This window comes from Capra hircus, chromosome 10 (assembly GCF_001704415.2).
Source record: "Capra hircus breed San Clemente chromosome 10, ASM170441v1, whole genome shotgun sequence".
Taxonomy (NCBI): Eukaryota; Metazoa; Chordata; class Mammalia; order Artiodactyla; family Bovidae; genus Capra; species Capra hircus.
In genome coordinates this window covers 397,322-419,271 of record NC_030817.1, presented here as the reverse complement: position 1 = coordinate 419,271, position 21,950 = coordinate 397,322, and the positions used below count along the sequence as shown (strand labels likewise).

At 43.5% G+C, this 21,950-nt stretch overlaps 2 protein-coding genes and 1 long non-coding RNA gene across 7 annotated transcripts in view; 2 read left to right on the top strand and 1 right to left on the bottom strand.

Annotated features, from left to right (window-relative positions):
• Positions 1-2,416, top strand: part of CASC4 (cancer susceptibility candidate 4) — an 87,394-nt gene extending 84,978 nt beyond the window's left edge. For both annotated transcript variants that reach the window (XM_018053827.1, XM_018053828.1), the window contains one exon: positions 341-2,416. In XM_018053827.1, the coding sequence (XP_017909316.1) occupies positions 341-408 (68 nt within the window). In that variant the 3' untranslated portion in view covers positions 409-2,416. The remainder of the gene's footprint in view (positions 1-340) is intronic.
• Positions 519-10,393, bottom strand: LOC108636916. 3 transcript variants are annotated; one of them, XR_001918630.1, is made up of 3 exons: positions 9,686-10,393; positions 8,370-8,511; positions 519-1,020 (listed from the first exon to the last, which is right to left on the bottom strand). It is a non-coding gene; the product is annotated as an uncharacterized LOC108636916 (long non-coding RNA). The 3 variants fall into 3 exon arrangements; XR_001918629.1 differs by lacking the exon at positions 8,370-8,511 and having other exon boundaries at positions 9,686-10,389; XR_001918631.1 differs by lacking the exon at positions 8,370-8,511 and having other exon boundaries at positions 9,746-10,387.
• The window catches only part of CTDSPL2 (CTD small phosphatase like 2), an 82,309-nt gene continuing 70,978 nt past the window's right edge, over positions 10,620-21,950 (top strand). Inside the window, exon 1 of one of the 2 annotated variants that reach the window (XM_018053825.1) lies at positions 10,620-11,071. The gene's annotated coding sequence lies outside the window, so the exon portion shown is untranslated. The remainder of the gene's footprint in view (positions 11,072-21,950) is intronic. The other variant, XM_018053824.1, reaches the window with a different exon arrangement.

The following is a 21,950-nucleotide window of genomic DNA, read 5'->3' as shown; positions in this document are numbered from 1 at the left end:
CAGCTTTGCCGACCGCCCGGCTCTGCTGCTCTCGCCTTCCTTCCCCATCTTCCGTCCTCCCTCCCTCTCTCCCCTCCTCTTCCCCTTCCTTTCTTCCCTTCCTTTGCTTCTTTCTTCTCTATCATCAAACGATTTGTTAAAGTTAAGTGATCTTCTGAAACAGTGACAGACTTTTCACTCATTAACGGAGCAGCTTAAGAAACAGCAGTATCTACAGAAGGTGTAAGATAAGGAATAGAAACTACATGTGGGCTGAAGGGAAAAAGATACATTATTTGACTGGATTTTTGCAAGTGATCTGAAAAGCGATATTCGTGACCCCTGATTATCTCCCTTATAGATGATGATGAGCGAGAACTTCGGGCGGGCCCCGCGGACTACGGGCAGCGCGCCGACGCCGCCCTTTAGCCCTGGCGGCTTCAGAGCCCAACGCGCTGTCGGACGGAACCGCTTCTACTTGGCAGACTTTGGCTTTTGCTGTAAAGATCAGTTGTATCAGTTGCAAAGATACATTGAGACAGATTTAAGGGAAAACTTTAATGAAAGAATGTACCCATGTACATATGTGAACTTTCCATATTGTATTATTAAAGCAGAGACTTCTGGAGTTATGTTGCAGTTGAGCCAAAAACAAAGTAAGGAAAACGTTAATCTTTGCATTTAAAGCAAACTGATGTGTATTTTACATTTGACTGAGCCTAATTCTTTCCACAGACAGACACGCAGGGAAAATGGTTGTGCCGTTCACGGGCTGCGCACAGCAGAGCCGCAGTGAGAGCAGTTACTCAGCTGAGAGCGTTCTGTCCACTAACCTGCTCTCGTTGGCCCAGCAGGCGTTCTGTCCTGTCCACTCTTTTCTCGTGCTGTTCAAGGAGTTAGACTCAGAACAGCTTCGTAAGAGAGAGGGGCACCTGAAGCCAGACACTGGGCGGCGACGGGCAGAACCCCCTCCTGCTCCCGTCCCGCGAGAGTGCCCGGTGGGTGAGCTTTCCGCTGAGGCCTGATGTGAGCGGAGAAAACCTGCAGAGACGGAACAGTATTGATGAGTTATACTTAGCTTACTTCATGAAATTGTGAAACGCATGATTGATGGTCTGTTTCCCATTTTTATTTTTTCACATAATATCAATACTGTTTAACTATAACTGTTGCTGGCTAAAATTTTTATATTTTCAGAGTTAAAGTTGGTGAAGATATTAATGATTTAAATGCCAGATTCCAAAAGAGGCCAAATCATCCTTGAAATGAATTTTCAGTTGGTATTTCAAAGCTTCTCTGGTAGTTTTAGTGACCTTATTTGACTAGACTTTTTCAGAAGTATGAAATTAGCAGTTTTAACAGGTTTTTATTAATACACAGACAAACAAATACAGTGAGGTCTATAGCCATTTTATTAAAATAGCTTAAAAGTTTGTAATGAAGATGGAGATTCTTTCTATCTACTTAATATGTTAGTTAAGAGCCCATAAACCTCATATTTGCTAGACTTAAAAATTATTTTAAATGCATTTGTCTTTTTTGACACCCTTCAGTAGAATATGTAAGCTAGCTAATCCTTATTTTCTGATTGAAGGCACTTTTAAGTCTTATCCCCCACCCCCTAAATAAAAGGCTTTGATCATGAGAAGTTTAAGCTTGTTAACTCTGTTTCTCAGAAGGGCTACTGTTAACTGCACACGAACATGAGATGCTTTTCTTTTACCCCCCTATAACTCAGGTTCTAGTCAAAATTCAAACTTGCAGAGGTTAAAAAGAAAGACTGGTCACTTATTGGAGGTGTAAACATTCTTAGATCTCTGTTTAAAATTATTTAGCAACCAAGAAAAGATGTAGTGATTTACTAAAATTGTTTTTTCTACCCTATCCAAGTAAGTAATTCATGCTTTTGCTGTGAGTAGAGTCAGGCCTATAGTGATAGTTTACAGCATTTTTTAAAATGGAGTTAAAGGGAAGTGATGTCTCCCTTCTGGAAGTTAGGGTGGGAAGATGAACCTAAAACATATCCCTAGTGACACTTTATATTTAAATACTGTGAAACATTTACAAATGAAAACCATGAATTTCCTGCCTTAGTCCCTTTGTCATAAAGCAATCACTTGGTTATATAGTAGCTATTACTTACACAGCAAAATCAATTAGCAGTCTAGACATTTTATAAACTGAGAAACCTTGGATCAACTGATAATACTTCTGACTGTATTAACGTTCTAGTGCTATAAAATACTGTGTGAATCTCTTAAAATCCTGACACTCTACAGTCTGTATTAGACACCCTGGTTTTATACGGTTTTACTTCTGCCTTACAGTTTATGTTTTTTAAATGTATTTTTGCCCTGAATTCAGTGTTAATTTGATGGAAACTCTGCTTTTAAAATCATCACTTACTGGGTTCTAATAAATTAAAAATTAAACTTGTTTTCCTATTTTTCTGATTCTTATTCATATACAACACATTTATTCCAACATAAATTAAACAAAAAGTTCCAAGGTTCCAAGGTCTATAAAGTTCCAGATAATCAGATTTTCATATAACTGAAACAGTGCAGTTGTGAGGCTAGAGCCTCATGAGCAAGGATAATAGAAACGAGGCTAAAGGGGATGGAAGGGGTAAGACGGAGAACCGCGTAAGTTCAGGTTAGCTGCTGCTGCTGCTGCTGCTGCTGCTGAGTCGCTCAGTCGTGTCCGACTCGGTGCGACCCATGGACTGCAGCCCACCAGGCTCCTCCGTCCGTGGGATTTTCCAGGCAAGAGCACTGGAGTGGGGTGCCACTGCCTTCTCCGGGGTTATTTGCTACTGACCCAATAAAGAGAAAATGCAGATATAAAATATACATGAAAAAAAATGGTTCCAGAGAAAATGTGAATATGACTGCAAAGTCACTTCTCAAACTTAGCCCTTTATTTAAAAGTCATAAGATTACATGCCCTTTTTGACTTCTCATTAGAGAAGGGGACGACGGAGGGTGAGATGGCTGGATGGCATCACTGACGCGATGGACGTGAGTCTGAGTGAATTCCGGGAGATGGTGATGGACAGGGAGGCCTGGCGGGCTGCGATTCACGGGGTCGCAAAGAATCGGACACGACTGAGCGACTGAACTGATAACAAAATTTGCGAGAATATGAGGGTAGAGAATTAAAAAAAAAAAAAAATCTATGAGGCAGACAGTCACTTTCCCTACTGGCTGACCTTGGAAACTTCTTTCACATATTTTACCACACGGCTCCAAAAAGGCAGTGTGACATGAATTCATTTTCAAGGTTTAGGTTATTGAGTCTTAACATCACATGTGGGTTGTTAACACTCAATTCTAACTGGACTACATCTAATTCCTTTTAAAAGATACCCCTCACTAAGGGTTCTAGATGAAAATTAAACCAACTATCCCAGAAAAATGACGGGGCGGGAAGGGGGAAACCTCGTGGTCCATGTAAGCAAATGCACACAGGGTAGGTTCCTCCTGGGCTCCAGGACGGCTGAGCGGGGACTGAACGCTGGCGGCCCTGCTTCCCCGCCCTCGATGCTGCTCTCCACTTGCTCGTCATTCTCTCAGGCCAGCTCCCCACCCCAGAGCTCCGACCAGGATTCCCGGCAGGTCAGCGGCTCTTAGTTTTGCCCCCGAGAGATGCTGCTGCTCCTCCTTCCTTAGATCCACATCAGAAACTCCCAGGGAAGGCCGACTTCTGGTTCTGGCTATGACTTGGTAACTTACTAGCCGTCCTGGATTAGTAGCAACTAGAGAATTGGACAAGATATTGATACATTAAGCAACTGTTTGCAGGTAGCACAGACCTGAAACTTCTCAGAGGAGAAACTCAAGCAGTTGAGCCCCACAGTCACCCTGCTCCCTGAGGTGCAAAGAGGCTGGGGTGCAAGCCGAGATGGAGATCACGTGGGGAGCAGCTGAGACGCTGGAATCTGTGGGGTGGGGCGTCCGAGAAGGAAGCTATTTAGAGAGGTGGCCTCAGAAATCCATACAGGGGTCCCCAGAAGTCCATGCCTGAGGACAGGGTATACACAGCAAGACCACCGACACTTAACCGAACACAGTTGCGGCAGAGATGAGAACGGAACAGAGATACCCAGGCCAAACAGTGCTGAGGGGCGCTGGGTGTCTGGGCCTCCGAAGGAGGAACTCTCCTTAAGAGCAGCGTATCCAGCTAAAACGCTAGAAAGACTGCGCTTCAGGAGTGTGAAGACCCGCCCCGGAGTGAGCCCTACCGTAGCCCGAGCGTGCTCTGACACGACTGCAGGGGAGTCACAGTGTGGGGATTTGAGTCCTGCCAAGTTAGAGCTTATGAAATGCCTTGCTTTCCACAGATCTGAGCTAATGAAGCATAAAGCCAAGCCTACACTCGCTTAAGATGACCATCCAGGAACTGAAGTGCTGGCTAGAGTAAGAATCACCAAGCTTCAGGAGATCACAGAATTCAGAATCGCTACAAGAGATACACAGTACTCAGTATTCAATTTAAAAAATCACTGGATATACAAAGACGAAATTGTGATCCATAGTTAGAAAAATTGAGATGGCCTCTTTTACTGTTATTTGATAATGCATGTTCAGAGATTAAATGAAAATATGAGTGAACAGAGAATCTTAGCACAGAAACAAAAGCTATAGAAACCTAATGATAGAGCCTATTACACAGAGTGAAGTCAGGGAAAAACTACTGTATATTAACGCATATCTATGGAATCTAAAAAGATGGTACTGATGAACCCGTTTGCAGGGCAGCGTTGGAGACGGCAGACATAGAGACCAGACTGTGGACACGGCAAGAAGGGGAGGGTGGGATGAACGCAGTGCACACCATGGAAACATACGCATTACCGAATGTAATATTAGAGAGCCAGTGGGAATCTGCTCTATGACACAGGGCGCTCACTCCGGTACTCCGCGACAAGCTAGAAGGCTGGGATGGGCTGGGAGCTGGGAGGGGGGTCAAGGAGGAGGCAACACGACGCACTGGACCTACGGCTGATTCACGTGGGTGGAAACCAACACGGTAATGTAAGCGACTGTCCTCAAATTAAAAGTGAGTGTAAATGAACACCTAATGAGAATCCCAGAACTGCAAAGTGCAGTGACTGAAATGAAAAATCCGCTGGACGGGTTAAACAGCAGATTGGAGGTGGCAGCGGAATGAACTTGAAGACATACAAATGTGGTTTTCCGTATTTGGAAAAGGAGGGCTGAAATGCTGAGACCCTGAAATGTGAATTTGGAATTCATTCTTCAAATATTTATTAAGTCTTCAAGGTGCTGTCCACCCCACTCCCTAACACATAAGCCTAAAGAATCCATCATGAAAGAGCATGGATCATTCTTTCAGTTCCTTCCGGAGCAGAGAACTGTTTTGAGTACTAGGGATACAACAGCGGCAGTTGCTGCCTTCATGGGACCTGCATGGCAGAGGGAGCAATAATTATTTTCTATACTCGGGGATAAATGCTATGAGAAAAACTAGATCTGAGTAAATAAATGATGATGGAAGAGTGCTATTTCAAACAGGATAACCAGGGAGGGCCTTTCTGAAGATGTGGTGTCAGAACAAGCCATGTGAGTATCCTGTGCAACACTACTTGATAGAAACATAATGCAAGCTCCCTACGTAACTCAAGCATTTCCTAGTAGCCTCCTCGAAAGCATAGGTGAGGGAGTTCCCTGGCAGTGGTTAGGACTCCATGCCTTCACTGCCAAAGGCCCAGGTTCAATCCCTGGTAAGGAAACTAAGATCCCACAAGCTGCATGGAGCTGTCAAAAAAAAAAAAAGGTGAAATTCTGATATTTAACCAATATGTCAAAAATATTACCATTTCAACATGTAATCAATAGAGAATGTTGAGATGTTTTATATTCTTTTGTACTAAATCTGAAATCTATGTATATTTTATATGTACAGTACATCTCAATTTGGACACTAACTTGTCACTGGAAATATTTGATTGGTATTTAGAGTTTATAAAACTTATAGTTGAATGAGTATATCTGTGTATTCATGCCCAAGCATACTTACAATAGACTTTACTTTTTAGGGAACTTTCAGGTTGATAGCAAAGTTGAATAGAACATAGCAGAGACCCAATATACCCTATTCCTACACACATACACAGAAACACACACACACAGTTTTCCTCACCATCAACATCCTGCACCAGTGTAGAATTGTTTCAATTGATAAACCAACATTGACACATAATTATTAACTAAAGTCCTTAGTTTATGTTAGGATTCGCACTTTGTGTTGTAAATTCTGAGTTTGAACAAACGTATAATGATATGTGGACTTCCCTAGTGGCTCAGAGGGTAAAGCATCTGCCTACACTGTGGGAGATCAGGGTTCGATCCCGGGGTCGGGAAGATCCCCTGGAGAAGGAAATGGCAACCCACTCCAGTACTCTTGCCTGGAAAATCCCATGGACGGAGGAGCCTGGTGGGCTACAGCCCATGGGGTCACAAAGAGTCGGACACGACTGAGCGACTTCACTTTCACATAATGATACGTAATCACAACTGTAGTCTCATATAGAATAAATCCACAGCTCTAAAAATCCCTATGTTGCACTTATTCCTTCTCCCTTACCCCGAAACTCCTGGAAATCACATATCTTTTTTACTGTCTCCAAAGTTTTGAGTTTTCCATAATGTCATATAATTGGAATCTTACAGTATATAGCCTTTTCAGATTGGTTTAACTTAGTAATATGCATTAAGATTCCCCCAAACCTTTTCAGGTACATCCACTGGATCATCAAAAAAGCAAGAAAGTTCCAGAAAAACATCTATTTCTGCTTTATTGACTATGCCAAAGCCTTTGTGTGGATCACAATAAACTGTGGAAAATTCTGAGAGATGGGAATACCAGACCACCTGACCTGCCTCTTGAGAAATCTGTATGCAGATCAGGAAGCAACAGTTAGAACTGGACATGGAACAACAGACTGGTTCCAAATAGGAAAAGGAGTCCGTCAAGGCTGTATATTGTCACCCTGCTTATTTAACTTCTATGCAGAGTTCATCATGAGAAACGCTGGACTGGAAGAAGCACAAGCTGGAATCAAGATTGCCGGGAGAAATATCAATCACCTCAGATATGCAGATGACACCACCCTTATGGCAGAAAGTGAAGAGGAACTAAAAAGCCTCTTGATGAAAGTGAAAGAGGAGAATGAAAAAGTTGGCTTAAAGCTCAACATTCAGAAAACAAAGATCATGGCATCTGGTCCCATCACTTCATGGCAAATAGATGGGGAAACAGTGGCTGACTTTATTTTTCTGGGCTCCAAAATCACCGCAGATGGTGACTGCAGCCATGAAATTAAAAGATGCTTACTCCTTGGAAGGAAAGTTATGACCAACCTAAACAGCCATTGAAAAGCAGAGACATTATTTTGCCAACAAAGTTCCGTCTAGTCAAGGCTATGGTTTTTCCAGTAGTCATGTATGGATGTGAGAGTTGGACCATAAAGAAAGCTGAGCGCCGAAGGATTGATGCTTTTGAACTGTGGTGTATGAGAAGACTCTTGAGAGTCCCTTGGACTGCAAGGAGAACCAACCAGTCCATCCTAATGGAGATCAGTCCTGGGTGTTCACTGGAAGGACAGATGCTGAAGCTGAAACTCCAATACTTTGGCCACCAGATGTGAAGGGCTGACTCATTTGAAAAGACCGTGATGCTGGGAAAGATTGAAGGCGGGAGGAGAAGGGGACAAGAGGATGAGATGGCTGGATGGCATCACCGACTCAATGGACATGAGTTTGAGTGAACTCCGGGAGTTGATGATGGACAGGGGGGCCTGGTGTGCTGTGGTTCATGGGGTCACAGAGAGTCGGACACGACTGAGCAACTGAACTGAACTGATACCTTTTCAGGGATTCCCTGGTGGCTCAGACGGTAAGAATTCACCTACAATGCAGTAGACCTGGGTTTGATTGCTGGGTTGGGAAGATCCCCTGGAGGAGGGCATGGCAAACCACTCCAGTATTCCAGCCTGGAGAATCCTCATGGCCAGAGGAGCCTGGTGGGCTACAGCGCATGGTATCACAAAGAGTCAGACAAGACTGAGCGACTAAGCATACATCTTTTCATGGCTTGATTCCATTTTATGAATGTACCACAGTTTTTTTAATACATTTACCTACTGAAGGACATCTTGGTTGCCCCAAGTTTGGCAATTATAAATAAAGCTACTATAAACATTTGTGAGCAGGTATTTGCGTGGACATAAGTTTTTAGCTCCTTGTAGTAAAAATCATAAAATTTATTGTTATACACTCACACTTAAGGGGGCTTAAAATATATAATTCAAGACTTCCTTGATGGTCCAAGGAAGTCTTAACCTTGTCGGTTAAGAATCCGCTTACCTATGCAGGGGACATGGGTTCAACTCCTGGTCAAGGAACAAAGATCCTGCATGCACGTCGATCAACTAGGCCCAAGCGCCTCAACTACTGAGCCTGCGTGCCACAACACAGGCTGGAGAGTCTGGCGCAGCAACGAAAGATCCTGCGTGACGCAACAAAGATTCCATGTGCTGCAACTAAGATGCAATCCAGCCAAACAAATTACATTTTTAAAAGGTAAATATATATTCCATATACTCTAGAATAAGGGATCTACTGACTCTGAAGATTCCAGATGCTTGTATTAGGTTACTTAGTGAACATGGCAGTTTATTCATGTTTTCATATAACATAGTTTTGAAGAGTTTAAACAGTATACATGCCACTGGCTTTCTCCATTTTTTCCCCTGTGGCTAACGCTTTGCATCTAAATATACTTCACATTTTTTTTAAGTGCAAAATTTTAAACTTTTATTCTAAAATCTTCAACAGTATTGGTACTGAAGCTTAATGACACTGACAACTACCACTTAAGAAGAAAGGAAAACACCATAAATCTCATTTGATCTTTAGATATTCCAGAAAAAGGGCTAGTAGAAAGAGACCACTGTATGTAAATGATGTTGAAATGTTACTATAAGTTAACAAATAAATTATAAAACTTATTGTTAAATAAAGCGCAAAAGTATTTAGGTTTACTACCATCAACCTTTCTAACCTTAACACCTAAACAGCAGTAACACTGCTGTAGAACACAGCAGGATGTGGTGTAATGAGGAGGAGGAGGACTCGAATCCTCAAGGCATTTATCAGCTGCCTGAAATCGTCTCTGGATATGGTGTCTGTTTTTCCCTTTCTCTTTCTTGCTTTAAAAAAAATTGCAGTGTTTTCAACTAGAGTGGAGGGACTAATATCACCTGCCTATCTCTGTTGGGAGAATCAAAATGCATACACAAGGCTTTGTAAATAGCATATTGTATCAATATTTACGTTTTAAGAGCAAAGATTTGAAATAATTACTACTTGAAATTGTTTCAGAAACATTTTCCAATTTTAACTTGGTGTAATATTTTATTAATCAACTGGGGTAATTGCTTATATTCTATTGCTTTCCATGTACACACTAGATAATCAACAACTATTTGTCGATTTTCAATTCGTTTCTCAGGACTCTGTTACATTGCGAAGTATTACCAGTTCTGAGAGCTGTATACCACCGCTCTCAATAAACGTCGCATTCAGAGCATTCTGGTACCGGGAAGATTTAGGATCCAAATGAATCCTGAGTTCTGACAGACATGATCTATAGAATAGAAGGCTTTCAGGAGACAACCCACCTGCTCCACACTTGGAAACAGCACCAACCAGATGCACAAGGTTCTCTGCCTACCTCTCACCTCAACTCTCCCACCATCTTCCCGCAACTCCTGTATCCCTGCGGCACAGAACCACCTCCCCCAGTGCTCAGCGCGCCCGCGTCTCTGGACTTTCCCATCTCGTCTCCTTTACTTGGGTGTTCGGCCTTCGTTACATCGTCTCTTCACGTGTCACTCAGACGTCGTGGGAAAGCCGTTGAGACCTCCTGCCCGTGTCTCCCCGGGGCTCTTACGACGCCCGTCCTTGTTCCACAACGCCTCTCAATTGTTTCCTTGCCGGGCTTCTTCAACAGACTGTGAACTCGCGAAGTGCCTGCCTTGTTCCCTGCCGCATGCCTGGCGTCTGGTACGGTCCTAACAAACGAGGCGTTCACAGGACGCGTTTCTCGCCGGAACAACGAGCGCGGCGCGGAGCTTCCCGCGCAGGCCACGCTCCTCCCGTCCGCACGCTCGGTTTGCCGCCTCCCCACTGGAACCGGACCCCGCACGGCTCCGTGCTCCGCCGTGAGTCCGTCAGCCCCCGGACCCGGGCCCGCGGTAGGAGGAGCCCTCTCCTCAGGACGGCCCGCCGCGCGAGGCGGGGGCTCACGTGACCCCCGAGCGCCGGCTGCGCCCTCGAGGCGGCGCGCGGGAAAAGAGCACCTTCCGGGACCGGCCGGACGCGGCCCCGCCGCGGTCCGCGCCCCGCCTCCGCGCGCGCCGGGCCGGGCCTGCGCCTCAGCCGCCAGGGGGCGCCGCCCGAGCCCCGCCCCCGGGCCGCGCGCGCCCCCTCGCCGCGCGGAGGCGGTTCCGTTAGCCGCGGGGGGGGGGACCGTCCTCGGGTCCCCGCCTCTCCGCTCCCTACTCCCCCTGCGACCGCCGCTACGGAGGCCCCTCACGCTCAAACATCCCGCGCGCCGGCGGCGCCCGGCGGATTCCGTCCTCGCGGCTGCATCCGGCGCCGAGGCCCTGCCGTCTGTTTTCGTCAGGAGCTCGGGCGCCCGAGTTTCTTCCGGCCGCAGGAACTCCGGCGCGCTTTACGGAAGGAAAGTAGTCTCGTGGGGTGTTTCTTGCTCCCCCCCGGCTGTTCCTGTGTTTCTTTGCCGCCGGAGCCGCCCGCATTCCTTCCCTCCCTCCGCGCGGGGTCGCGGCGGGAGGGGGAGCGGGCGGGCAGGGCGCCTGCGCGGGGCGGCCGCGTTCCATCCGGGTCCCCGTCCGTGCGGTGCCGCAGGTCGGTAGGCGGGAAATGGCGACTGGCTGAAGGAGCTGGTTCTGTTGCTGCTGCGGGCGAAGCGGGAAAGACACCACGCGCTGCGCAGCCGGGGCCGGCGCCGGAGCCCGGGGACACTTCTCTGTCGTCACAGTCAGGTAATCCCCCTCGCCCGGACGCTGCCGCCGCGCCTGCCGCCGCCCGCCGCCTCTTCGCGGCCGTCCGCCCGGCTCTCCTCCCCTTCGCGCCCGGGCTCGCCAGCGGCTCCGGCGCCTGGGGAGGCATGCCCCGTGGGCGCGCGTCCGCCCGCCGAGTGGAGCCGCTCGCCTCTGCGCTCTCCCCCGGGAGCGGAGCGGAGCTCACTTCCCGCCCGCTTCAGCGCTCAGGCTGCGGCCTGTGTTGTGGCTTCTGGGCTTGGGTTTCACTTTGCTCCCCCCCGCACACACACCCCGATCTCACGTCTCTGGTCCCCAGACCCGTGGTCCCGCCCGGTATCGGCTTGGATCTGCCTACCGAACCTGGCCCCGTCTGATGTTCTCGTTGTTTCATTCTTTACGGTAGGGTGCTTTTGGAGGGGGCGTTGCTCTCAGTTTTTAGATTCACCTTGTGGAGACCTGGAAGAAGCGATCTCACGAAGCACTGTTTGTCCGCTGTTAAAATGTGGAGTTGACATTGTTACTTTTTAGAACCAGAGTGAAGGCCTCTGGTTTCTGTAGTGGTCAGTTAAGGGTGAATCTTCCTGTACGTAGCAGTCTACGCTTTCTTTGGGTAGTAAATGCCTGTGTAGATACTGACTTTTGCATTCTTGACTAGAATTCCGTGATGAATAGTTGCATAAGTCAGTCGTGTTTATTTACTTCTCACTCTCGTGGTGGCTGGATGTGTGAAGGATGTTAAGTACTTTAGAGTACCTTAGGGAAACCTACCAAGATACTGCTCGTAAACTGCACTAAGATCTTGAGATGTACTTAGTAGCTGTTCCTCCAAGGCAGGGATTTACCTTTCCAGTGCTAATAAGACAATACCAAGATTACTGCCCAACATATGTATACAATCAGTGACTTCAAAGATAGGTTATCTTCGTAGTTTTCAGGTTGTAGGTTTCCTTATATACCCTCTTCCCGTTCTTTGCCAAGTTTTCGTTTGTTGTCCAGCTGTTATGCTTACAAAGCAAGGAAATGGCTAGTTAAAGCTACTTTTATTCCTTTTTGTTATTTTCCACATTGCAAATCAGTTGTCCATAAAGAGAAATAATAAGAGGCTGTTGGTGTTTCTCAGAATTGTTTTTCAATCTTGTTTAATTTGGGGCCTTTGTAATTTTTTTAACTAGTCAAATTAAGTTTTAAAAATGTGGTTTACATTACACATCATTTGATATTTGTAACTCAGAGGCTTTCCGCTCTCTAGGTTCAGTTTAAAAGATTTCACTATTCTTTGCATATTAGAATTTCATTAATAAGCAGGAACACACAAACAGTGTTATAATTGTCATTTGGTAGATTTCTCCCCAAGGTCATAAAGAAATTCAAGGTAAAATGTAGCTCCTAGGTGAAGCAGTCTTTTAGGATTGAGTTGAACTTCATACTTACCTTCAAAGCAAAAAGAATAGGGGGTGGGAAGTGGAGGTAAGGGCAATTGGATACTTGCTTAGTCGGTTTGTGTAAACAGTCGGGCCAGATATGTGACTTAGAAGGATATAAAATAAAGTATTGGTCTAGTGTAGATTTTATCTGGTCACTTAAGTGACCTTTTTTGCAGTTTATAAAGCATTAATGTTTCAAATGAAATTTGTGTCACAGATAGGTGAGTGTGCACTGCATGTAGACTTTGTCTTCAGGAACTCTTCCAAATTGTTCTAGCTCTTCATTCATTCAGTTCTTTTAATAATCTTTTCAGTGTAGGTTGAAAGGCTGTGAAAGTTCTTAAGTGGTGTAGTCCTTAGCCTTTGTGAACTTGTGACTGTACAGAAATTCTAAATAGGATTGCATAGAAAAAACAAACAGAATCGGTTTATAATATTTGTTTATAAAATAATGTTCATAGCATTCTATATAGTGTCTCTTGGACATGCCATCTGAGCTAGTAATGCTATTCTTTTTTTCGTGGTTAAGAAATTCAGAATTAGGGGTGTTTTATCTTTCCTCAATTCATCTAGCTGATCCCATGTTTGAGATTTTAGGTCAAGAGGATTCTTCATGAGATTATTATACAGCAGAATCCATCCAATGCCGGTTTTTAAAAAAACCTTCGACCTGTTGTTCAGAAAGGATGTTCTAGACTCTGGACTTGTAACTGTAGGATTAATTGCAGATCGAATGAACTGGTATAAGATTACCTGATTCGTAGAGTTTTGGATTAATGTGATAAAGAACAAAGTGGTTTGTCAGAATTGGGAATAAACCGTATCTAACTAAATTTGTAATTTACCAAATTGTTGCAAATGCATAAACTGGAAAAGACACTTTAGTCATAAATACCAGGTGTGCTGAGAAGACCTCGTATGTGATATGCTCTAAGTAATTCTTTTGGGTGCTTTCCTGACCGTTTTAGCTGGATTGACTACAGGGGTCATTTGCTCTTCTTTGAAGATGAGAAGATTTAACAGAGGTGGGACTTAAGATGAATCCATACAACTTTTAGTTTCCAGTTTACATTTGCTATGACACGTATATCTATGCCAGACATACATTCACTACTGAGTTATGCCCACGTTAATTTTCACTTGCAAAGCTAGACTCCATGGGTGACTGCGTGCTTTAACTTGAGAATAGCCAATGCCAAACTCTGTGTCTCTCCTTTGTGTTACGGAATTCTTTCTACAGTGTTTTGTTTAAAATTACAAATTCTCTGGAAGAGATGCTTTATAAACTATTGCCTTTTATTGACAGTATTAGCGCAGATTAGTTTATCAAAGAAATTTGCTGATAGCACCAACAGTCGAGGATTCAGAGGCAATGGAACATAGAAGTGAGCTGTGGTCAGGAAAGGTGTGGTGTGTCAGAACACTAAGGAAGAAGGGCGTGGGGGGCGTACGGTTATAGTGAGGAACGCGGGCTTCTTGGGGTCTTTTGAAAACCTTATGAATCTGACAGTAATGAGTGAGACTAAGAGTGGTCCCAGGAAGAACTGTGAGACCTTGAGGACAAGCATGGATCATAGATGCGCTGGCCCTTCTATTTACCTCATCTGCAGGTCCCCCATTTATTACGGTATTTTTAGAAAAGAATGGAGGGGAACACTAAAATACCATTGGAAAAAAATCAGTGTTGTGAAATATTTACGTTAAGAAGTCTTTAATATTAGCTGTAAAATAAGGTCACAGTAGGCCATTTAACTCTATTAGTGACCCCATGTTTTATGGTAATTGTAGGCTCTCCTGTATTCATTTCAAGAAATTATAGAAAAGGAAGTTTATCTAGATAAAACATGAATCATCAGCTGTGCTTTGACTTGAGGTTTTCGCAGTCAGGTTTTCATAATAGCATAATAATTGTAGAGCAAGGAAGTGTGTTTATTACTTTGAGTAAAGCAACATAAAAGTGTGCTAGTAGAAGGCATTTGAATAGTTCAGAAATAATCGGGATTATATTTAGTAATAGTGGCTTATATATAGTTTAGGAAGAAGATTTTCTTGGACTAAATACTTCTGTATGGAGGAATTGAGAACTAAAAAGGCAGAGCCATCGCTAAAAATAAATAAGAAAGGGAGATTAAGAATCTGTTAGTATCATAACATATTTTAAGTTTCTCCTGTTGATCAGTTACTGTTCAAGTAGAAATTTAAAATACATCTTGTTAAGAGAGTGTAATATTTGTTAAAAATATATAGGACCAGTAAGTATCTTTTCAGTTGAGGAAAACTATGATTATGTGTTTCAGTAATAATTGCTTTCTTCCTGATGTTCCCCAAATATGTATGATTATCCTGTTGAGTTGAAAATGATTAACTTCTTACTGACCTTACAAGTACCTGCTTTAGTGTATTTTGTTAAATAAGGTCATTATAAAATATAGTCCTTTAGTTTTCTGATGTGCTGATAAAAATCGTTTGAAAATATAATCACACTGCAAACTGTCGTGCTTCTCCCCCTCATTTGTGATATTTGTTGTTGTTGTTCAGTTGCCAAGCCGAGTCCCGCTCTGGCGACCCCATGGATTACAGCGCGGCGTGCTCACTCGTCCTTTACTATCTCCTGGAGTTTGCTCAAGTTCATGTTCATTGAGTCAGTGATGCTATCTAACCATCTCATCCTCTGCCACCCTCTTCTTCTGCCTTCGGTCTTTCCCGTTTTGTTTTATCCTGCTTTTTAGTAGTAGCAAACGAGGATATTTCTCTTAGAGAATTATGATCATATCTCATCTTTGACTGGTAATTTTGATAAAAATTCACTCTTGTTAAAACTTTAAAATTATGTATATTATTTGTGACTCTGCTGCCCTTGTTGCAAGATGCAGGCTTTTTCTAGCTAGGGTGAGTGGGCGCTCCTCTCCAGCTGTGGTCCATGGGCTTCTCATCGTGGGGGCTTCTCTCGTCTGGAGCCTGGGCCCTTGGGTGACGGGCTCAGTAGTTGGGGCCCATGGGCTTAGCTGCCCCACAGCATGTAGGGTCTTCCCAGACCAGGAATTGAACCTAGGTCTCCTGCATTGGCAGGTGGATTCCTTACTGAGCCACCAGGGAAGTTTTAACTTTGTCTTCAGTTTATCTCAATCATAAGGATTAGTTTTTCTTTGGTAGGTAGTAATATGAGTAGTAGGAAATTATTTCAGGTACTCAAAGATTTTTAGTTAAAAACTAATCTTCATTTTTGCGAACGTCTCATTGATTCTTTTTTTACTATCAAATTAATGTGGTCTGAGAGTTTCATATTTCTACTGACCTGAGAGTAAGTTGAATATAAATTTAACTTTCTTTAAACAGAAGTTTTTATTTTAAAAGTATAAGTAGTTGTATCCCTCCCCTTGCACAATTTTGGTGAGAACTACCTAAAGAGTGCTTTTAGGAAAATTTTGTCTTTGCTTTTTTATTCTTCAAAATTTTCTTTGTTAATGTATCCAGTAAGTGCATTGTAACTTGCATGTATACAGGTAACTCTAGTAAATTTAAAACATTATATATGTTGGAATATATGTATATTCTATAGAAAGGATAGAAATATGATGAAAAATAATAGACTGGAGTGACAGATTGATTTCCCATGTGCTTTTCTCATGAGTATTGTAGTACTCAGTTCTTAGGAATTCATAATTTTACATTTTTTCTAGAATAGCACATCTTGTTGCAAAGTTTGATCAGTATGGATTCTTTTCGTGCTGTGTGATCGAATGCTTTTTTTACGACGTGTAAGTGATGTTGCAGGTAGTTAAAATTACAACAGTCTTCAAATTGCTGTTCCTTTAAAGCTTAGGTGAAAGAAATACAAGTCTGTCCTCAGCAGAAGTACATGCTATCTCATTCTGTACATAACAAATACTGATTTTTGCCCCAATGGTATTTCTGCGGAGTATATATGAAGTTTTAAGTTGGGGTCCTGAGATAGTGTTTTTTAAAAACTCATTTTCCCTTTTCATCACCTGTCCTCTCCCCAGGTTTGTAAAAAGGCACTTATTTCAGTTACGCTGGGCCTTCTTGGCTGTGCTGGGTCTTGGTGGCTGTGCTGCGGCTCCTGCAGTTGCTGCTGAGGTGCCTGGGCTTCTCTCTGTGACGGCGTCTCTGGCTGCAGAGCACGGATCTGGACACCCAGGGTTTAGTGGCTGCGACACACAGGTCCCCTAGTTGTGGCCCGTGGGCTTAGTTGGTCTGTGGCATGTCGAACCTTCCCGGACCAGGGACCGAACCTGTGTCTCGTGCATTGGCAGGCAGCTTCTTATCCACTGTACCACCAGGGAAGCCCCAGTCGTAATTTAAAACACATATGTTAGTGGCTGTGCCTTAGTGATCAACAAACTGAATAATGCCATCTTTAAAAAATCAGGGCGGGAACTTCCCTGGTGTCCAGTGGTGAAGCATCTGCCTTCCAGTGGCGGGGGGGCTCGGGCTCCATCCCTGGTCGGGCAACTAAGATCCCACTCGCCGCCAGTAACGAAGCCTGCATCCAGCGGCAGAACATCCCGTGTGCCACAGTGAGCACCCAACACCGCCCAAAATAAGTAAATGTTAAAAAAAAATCAGCTTATATTTTCATTGAGCATTTACTCATCAATAATCTAACAACCCATATGTTTTGTTTCTGTAGAAAAATTGATCATGGTTTTAGAGAAAGCATTTTTTAAAAATTTTGGTTGTTCATTGAAAACTTTAAAGAGTCTTAATTTCATCAACCTGACTCAGCAGCTCCTTTATGTTTTGTACATGTCCCCATGTTTTTCTGCTTTTTATTATGTTTATATTTAGTAGTTTTTGAAGAATTCTATAATGTTTTAAAACAGAGAAAATTACATATCGAGTAATAATAACCTAAAAAGACTACTTCATCACACACTTTGTTGGGAAGGGCTCAGTGAAAAGAGTCTCCCTGTCCTGAAGCTGATGACTCATGGAATACTCCTCTGCTTAATCTTCCTGGTCTGGTTGACTTTTGACTTTCGTTGGATGATAAGTGGGAGAGACCAAGAAATCTCTTCCTTCTGTGGAATCTTTCAATGAAGGGCTTGGGAAGGTAGTGGAGAGTAAAAGTGGACAGTTGTAGTGTCTGAACCTGTTAATTTCAGATGATACAACTGGAAGAGACAGTGAAAACACACACGGATGTTTTTGTCATGGGGTGTAACTAAGGCAGTGATTTTTTTTTTAGCATTTTCTTTCTCAGGTGTAAGCTGAGTAGTGCTGCTATGTGTAATAGAGCGTAAATTAACAAACTTACGGAAATTTAGAACTAGAGGGTACCAAAGGGGTCATCTAGTCTTTGCTTCCCTATGATGAACCATCTGAAGACTTCTAACATGTAGTAAATGTTTGTCTTAATTAGGGTGCTTCTAGATGAGTTGTATGTGATAGTAGAATGAAAACAGCTCAGATTAATTATTGACTCATCTCCTGTTTTGACATCTTTTTTAAGGTAAAATTTACATGTAGTAAAATGCATAGCTATGGTGTCCAATAACCTCTTTTGCTGTTGAGGAAATGAAATGATTGCTAGAATGCAGGTCTTAATCAATGTCTAATCAGTGTTACAGCTAACGTGGTAGATTCAGGACTGATGCCTCCCAGTCCAGGGGCTATTCCTCTAGTAACTCACTCAGGAGCCTACTCCAGAACTTTGCAATTATAGTTTCTTTATATAGCCAGTTTATAGCTTACATATACGTGTATTTTATGGGGAAACCCAAACTGTTGCCTTTAAAATTTGATTTGTGGTCACTGTAATAGTTTTCTTTTTATATCTTTTGGCCCACTTTTGTTTCCCTTTTCTTTTATTCAGCAAAAATTTGTTTGAAAGAATGCGCATTCGGTTAGCGTTAGATAATTTGTTAAGAATCCTTCGACTACAATATCCTGTTTTGTTGTTGATAGAAATTTGTGTAGTTAAGACCTCTGTAGCAAATTATCAATTGAGATTATGCTCATATCATTATTGTAATCTTGTTCCCACAAGACTAATTGCAGCCATAATTGTTGGCATCCAGTATTGCTTGGGGTCAGGGATTTTGTGAAGAGGAAGGAAATCTTATGAGGAAGGAATATTTTTAGTTTTATTTGTAGACCTCTTTTTGTGAGCAAGAATTGATTATTGCAGTGAGGATTTTGTGTTTTGGTGATACAGTTTTTTCCTCCATTCTGTAGCCTCTTTGAGGGAAATGAAAAAAAATTACGATTCAGTTCAGCAAAGATTGCGCTATTATGTTTGCCAGCTTGTTGGAGTTATAAGATCTCTGCCTTCAGCACTCTTACAATCTAGTGCAGTTAAAGATGTATAAACAGATTATTTTAATACGATTTTTTAAGAGCTGTGGAGAGAGAGTCGCAGGTTTATCCAGGCATGGGCCTGTGGGGGTGGTTACTTGCTGGGTGTGTGATACTTGGGCTGAGCTGTAAGTGATGAGGATAAGAGTCAGTGGAAAGGAAGGAATGTGAAGCAAGGAGAGAAGGAGAAGCGGGGCGTCGCAGCGTGGGCAGGAAGCTGCTCTTGCTGGACTGGAAAGGGGGAGGCAGCGGGCAGCGGCGGAGAGACTCGGAGAGGCCCATCTCGGAGGGCTCTGCGTGTGTTGCTAGGGTTTCGTTTCTGTTTCGAAGGGAGGTGGTGGCAGGAGCAGGCAGGTTTGTGGAGTGCAGAAGATGGATTTACAGCGGACAGACAGAAACATTTTAGAGGTAGGATCATCAGGATTTGGTGACTGACTGTAGGGGACAAGGGAGGGACGAATGATGAGGTGTTAGGGTGACTTCTGGCTTGATGGTCAGGCAGGTGACTTGTGATCAAGAACAGAGTAGGGGGCCTTCCCCGGCGGTCCAGTGGTAAAGACCGTGTTCCCAATGCAGGGGGTGTGGGTTTGATCTCACATGTCACACAGTGCGGCAGAAAAAACAGAAAGAAGAGAGTAGCAAAAATACAAAAGGAATCGGGGTGAGATGGGAAAGGTGAGTTCAGCTTTGGGTAAGTTGAATTGGAGGTGCAGAGTGGAAGTTTTGAGAAAGCTCTTGGATGAGAGTCTGAAATTTTAAAGGTGATAGAGAAGCTGGAAGACAAGGAATTAATGATGCGATTTGGAAGCGCCCCCACCCCCACCCCCAAAGACTGCAGAGACTTGGAAAGCAGACTTAATTGCCTCGGTTTAGATTGTTGAACAGTCAGCTTTTTTATTCCTGAAATGAGATCTGGTTCAAATGTTGAAAAAGTGGAAATGTTTTCTGCTCTATACTTTTCCTTCTAGTGCCATGAATTCTTGAGCTTGGAATGCTGCTCCACCCCTTGCTGTGCTTGTTCTGTGACAGAATCTGCTTAGATTGTGTCTGTTCCAGTGGCGGTGTATTTCCCTGACCTGCTCGTCTAAAAACCCTGCGAGATAACGCTGTTAAAGTGCTGCATTCAGCATGCAAGCAGATTTGGGAAACTCAGCAGTGGCCACGGGATTGGAAAAGGTCAAGTTTTCGTTTCAATCCCAAAGAAAGGCAGTGCCAAAGAATGTTCAAATTATTGTAGAATTGCATTCATTTCACATACTAGCGAGGTAGTGCTCAAAATCCTTCAAGCTAGGCTTCAGCACTATGTGAACCAAGAACTTCCAGATGTACAAGCTGGATTTAGAAAAGGCAGAGGAACCAGAAATCAAATTGCCAACATTTGTTGGGTCATAGAGAAAGCAAGAGAATTCTAGAAAAACATCTACTTCTGCTTCATTGACTATGCTAAAACTTTTGACTGCGTGGATCACAACAGACTGTGAAATATTCTTAAAAGAGATGGGAATACCAGACCACCTTGTCTGTCTTCTGAGAAACCTATATGCAGGTCAAGAAGTAACACCTAGAATCAGACATAGAACAACAGGCAAGTTCAAAATTGGGAAAGGAGTATGACAAGACTGTATATTGTCACCCTGTTTATTTAACTTGTATACAGAGTACATCATACAAAATTCCGGGCTGGATGAAACACAAGCTGGGATCAAGATTACTGGGAGAAATATCTTAAACCTCAGATATGCAGATACCACTCTAATGGCAGAAAGTGAAATGGAACTAAAGAGCCTCGTGATGAGGCTGAAAGAGGAGAGTGAAAAAGCTGGCTTGAAACTCAACATACAAAAAAATAAGATCATGGCTTCCAGTCCCATCACTTCATGGCAAATAGATGGAGAAAACATGGAAGCAGTGACAGACTTTACTTTCTTGGGCTCCAGAATCACTGTGGATGGTGACTGCGGCCATGGAATTATAAGACGCGCTCTTTAGAAGGAAAGCTGTGACAAACCTAGACAGCATATCACTTTGCCAAAAAAGGTCCGTATAGTCAAAGCTATGGTTTTCCCAGTAGTCATATACAGATTTGAGAGTTGGACCATAAAGAAAGCTGAGCGCCGAAGAATTGTTGCTTTCGAATTGTGATGCTGGAGAAGACTTTTGAGAGTCCCCTGGACAGCAAGGAAATCAACCAGTCAATCCTAAAGGAACTCAACCTGGAATATTCGTTGAAAGTACTGATGCTGAAACTGCAATACTTTGGCCAGCTGATGCTAAGAGCTGGCTCGTTAGAAAAGACCCTGACGCTGAGAAAGGCTGAGGGCAGGAGGAGAAGGGGACGACAGAGGATGAGATGGTGGCGTGGCATCGTCGACACAGCGGACACGAGTTTGAGCAAGCTCCGGGATGTGATGAAGGACAGGGAAGCCTGGTGTGTTGCAGTCCATGCAGAGTTGGGCACGACTTACCCCTGAACAACAGCTTATTTTCCAGTCTTTACTTGTATTATTTCATTATTGCTGATAATAGAGAGCTTACCTAGTAATGGAACTCTAAAGAACTTAAGAGGATGGTTAATTTGTAATGTAAATGGTAGAATTACCAAAACCAGGCTATATATGTATGTGTAAACTTTTTAAAGTGTAAGTAATGAAGTTAGACTATTGCAGATATTATGTAGGTAATTTCTGGCAGTACTTGGCCCAATTAATATGGATGGTCTTTGGTTTTGATGAGGAAATGTTGGCCTCTTAAAATAAGTTGGAAAGTGTTCCCTTCTCTTCTCTGGACCAGTTTTGTTTAGATTTGGGTTTTGCTGGGGTTAGTGTGGGGGAATTGGTTTGTTTGGGTTTTTGTTTGTGTTTTTTTTTAAATTTTTTGGTAGAATTCTTGAGTGAACTTGAAGTCAACCAGAATTCTTAACCTTCCCCAATTGATAGAAATTGGCCAGAGGCCAAATAAGAAACTCAGGCAAGGCTTTACTGGGGCCCTGCTGCAAGGGATGGGGGTGAGACCAAGAAACAGGTTCCCCTGTCCGCTTGCGTGCTGTGGGGAAGCGGACTTGTTCCTTGTATGGGGTGAGTGCAGGGGTGTGTCCAGGGCCAGAGAGGTGGCTAGGAGGTCTGCCCACCCCTTCCTCA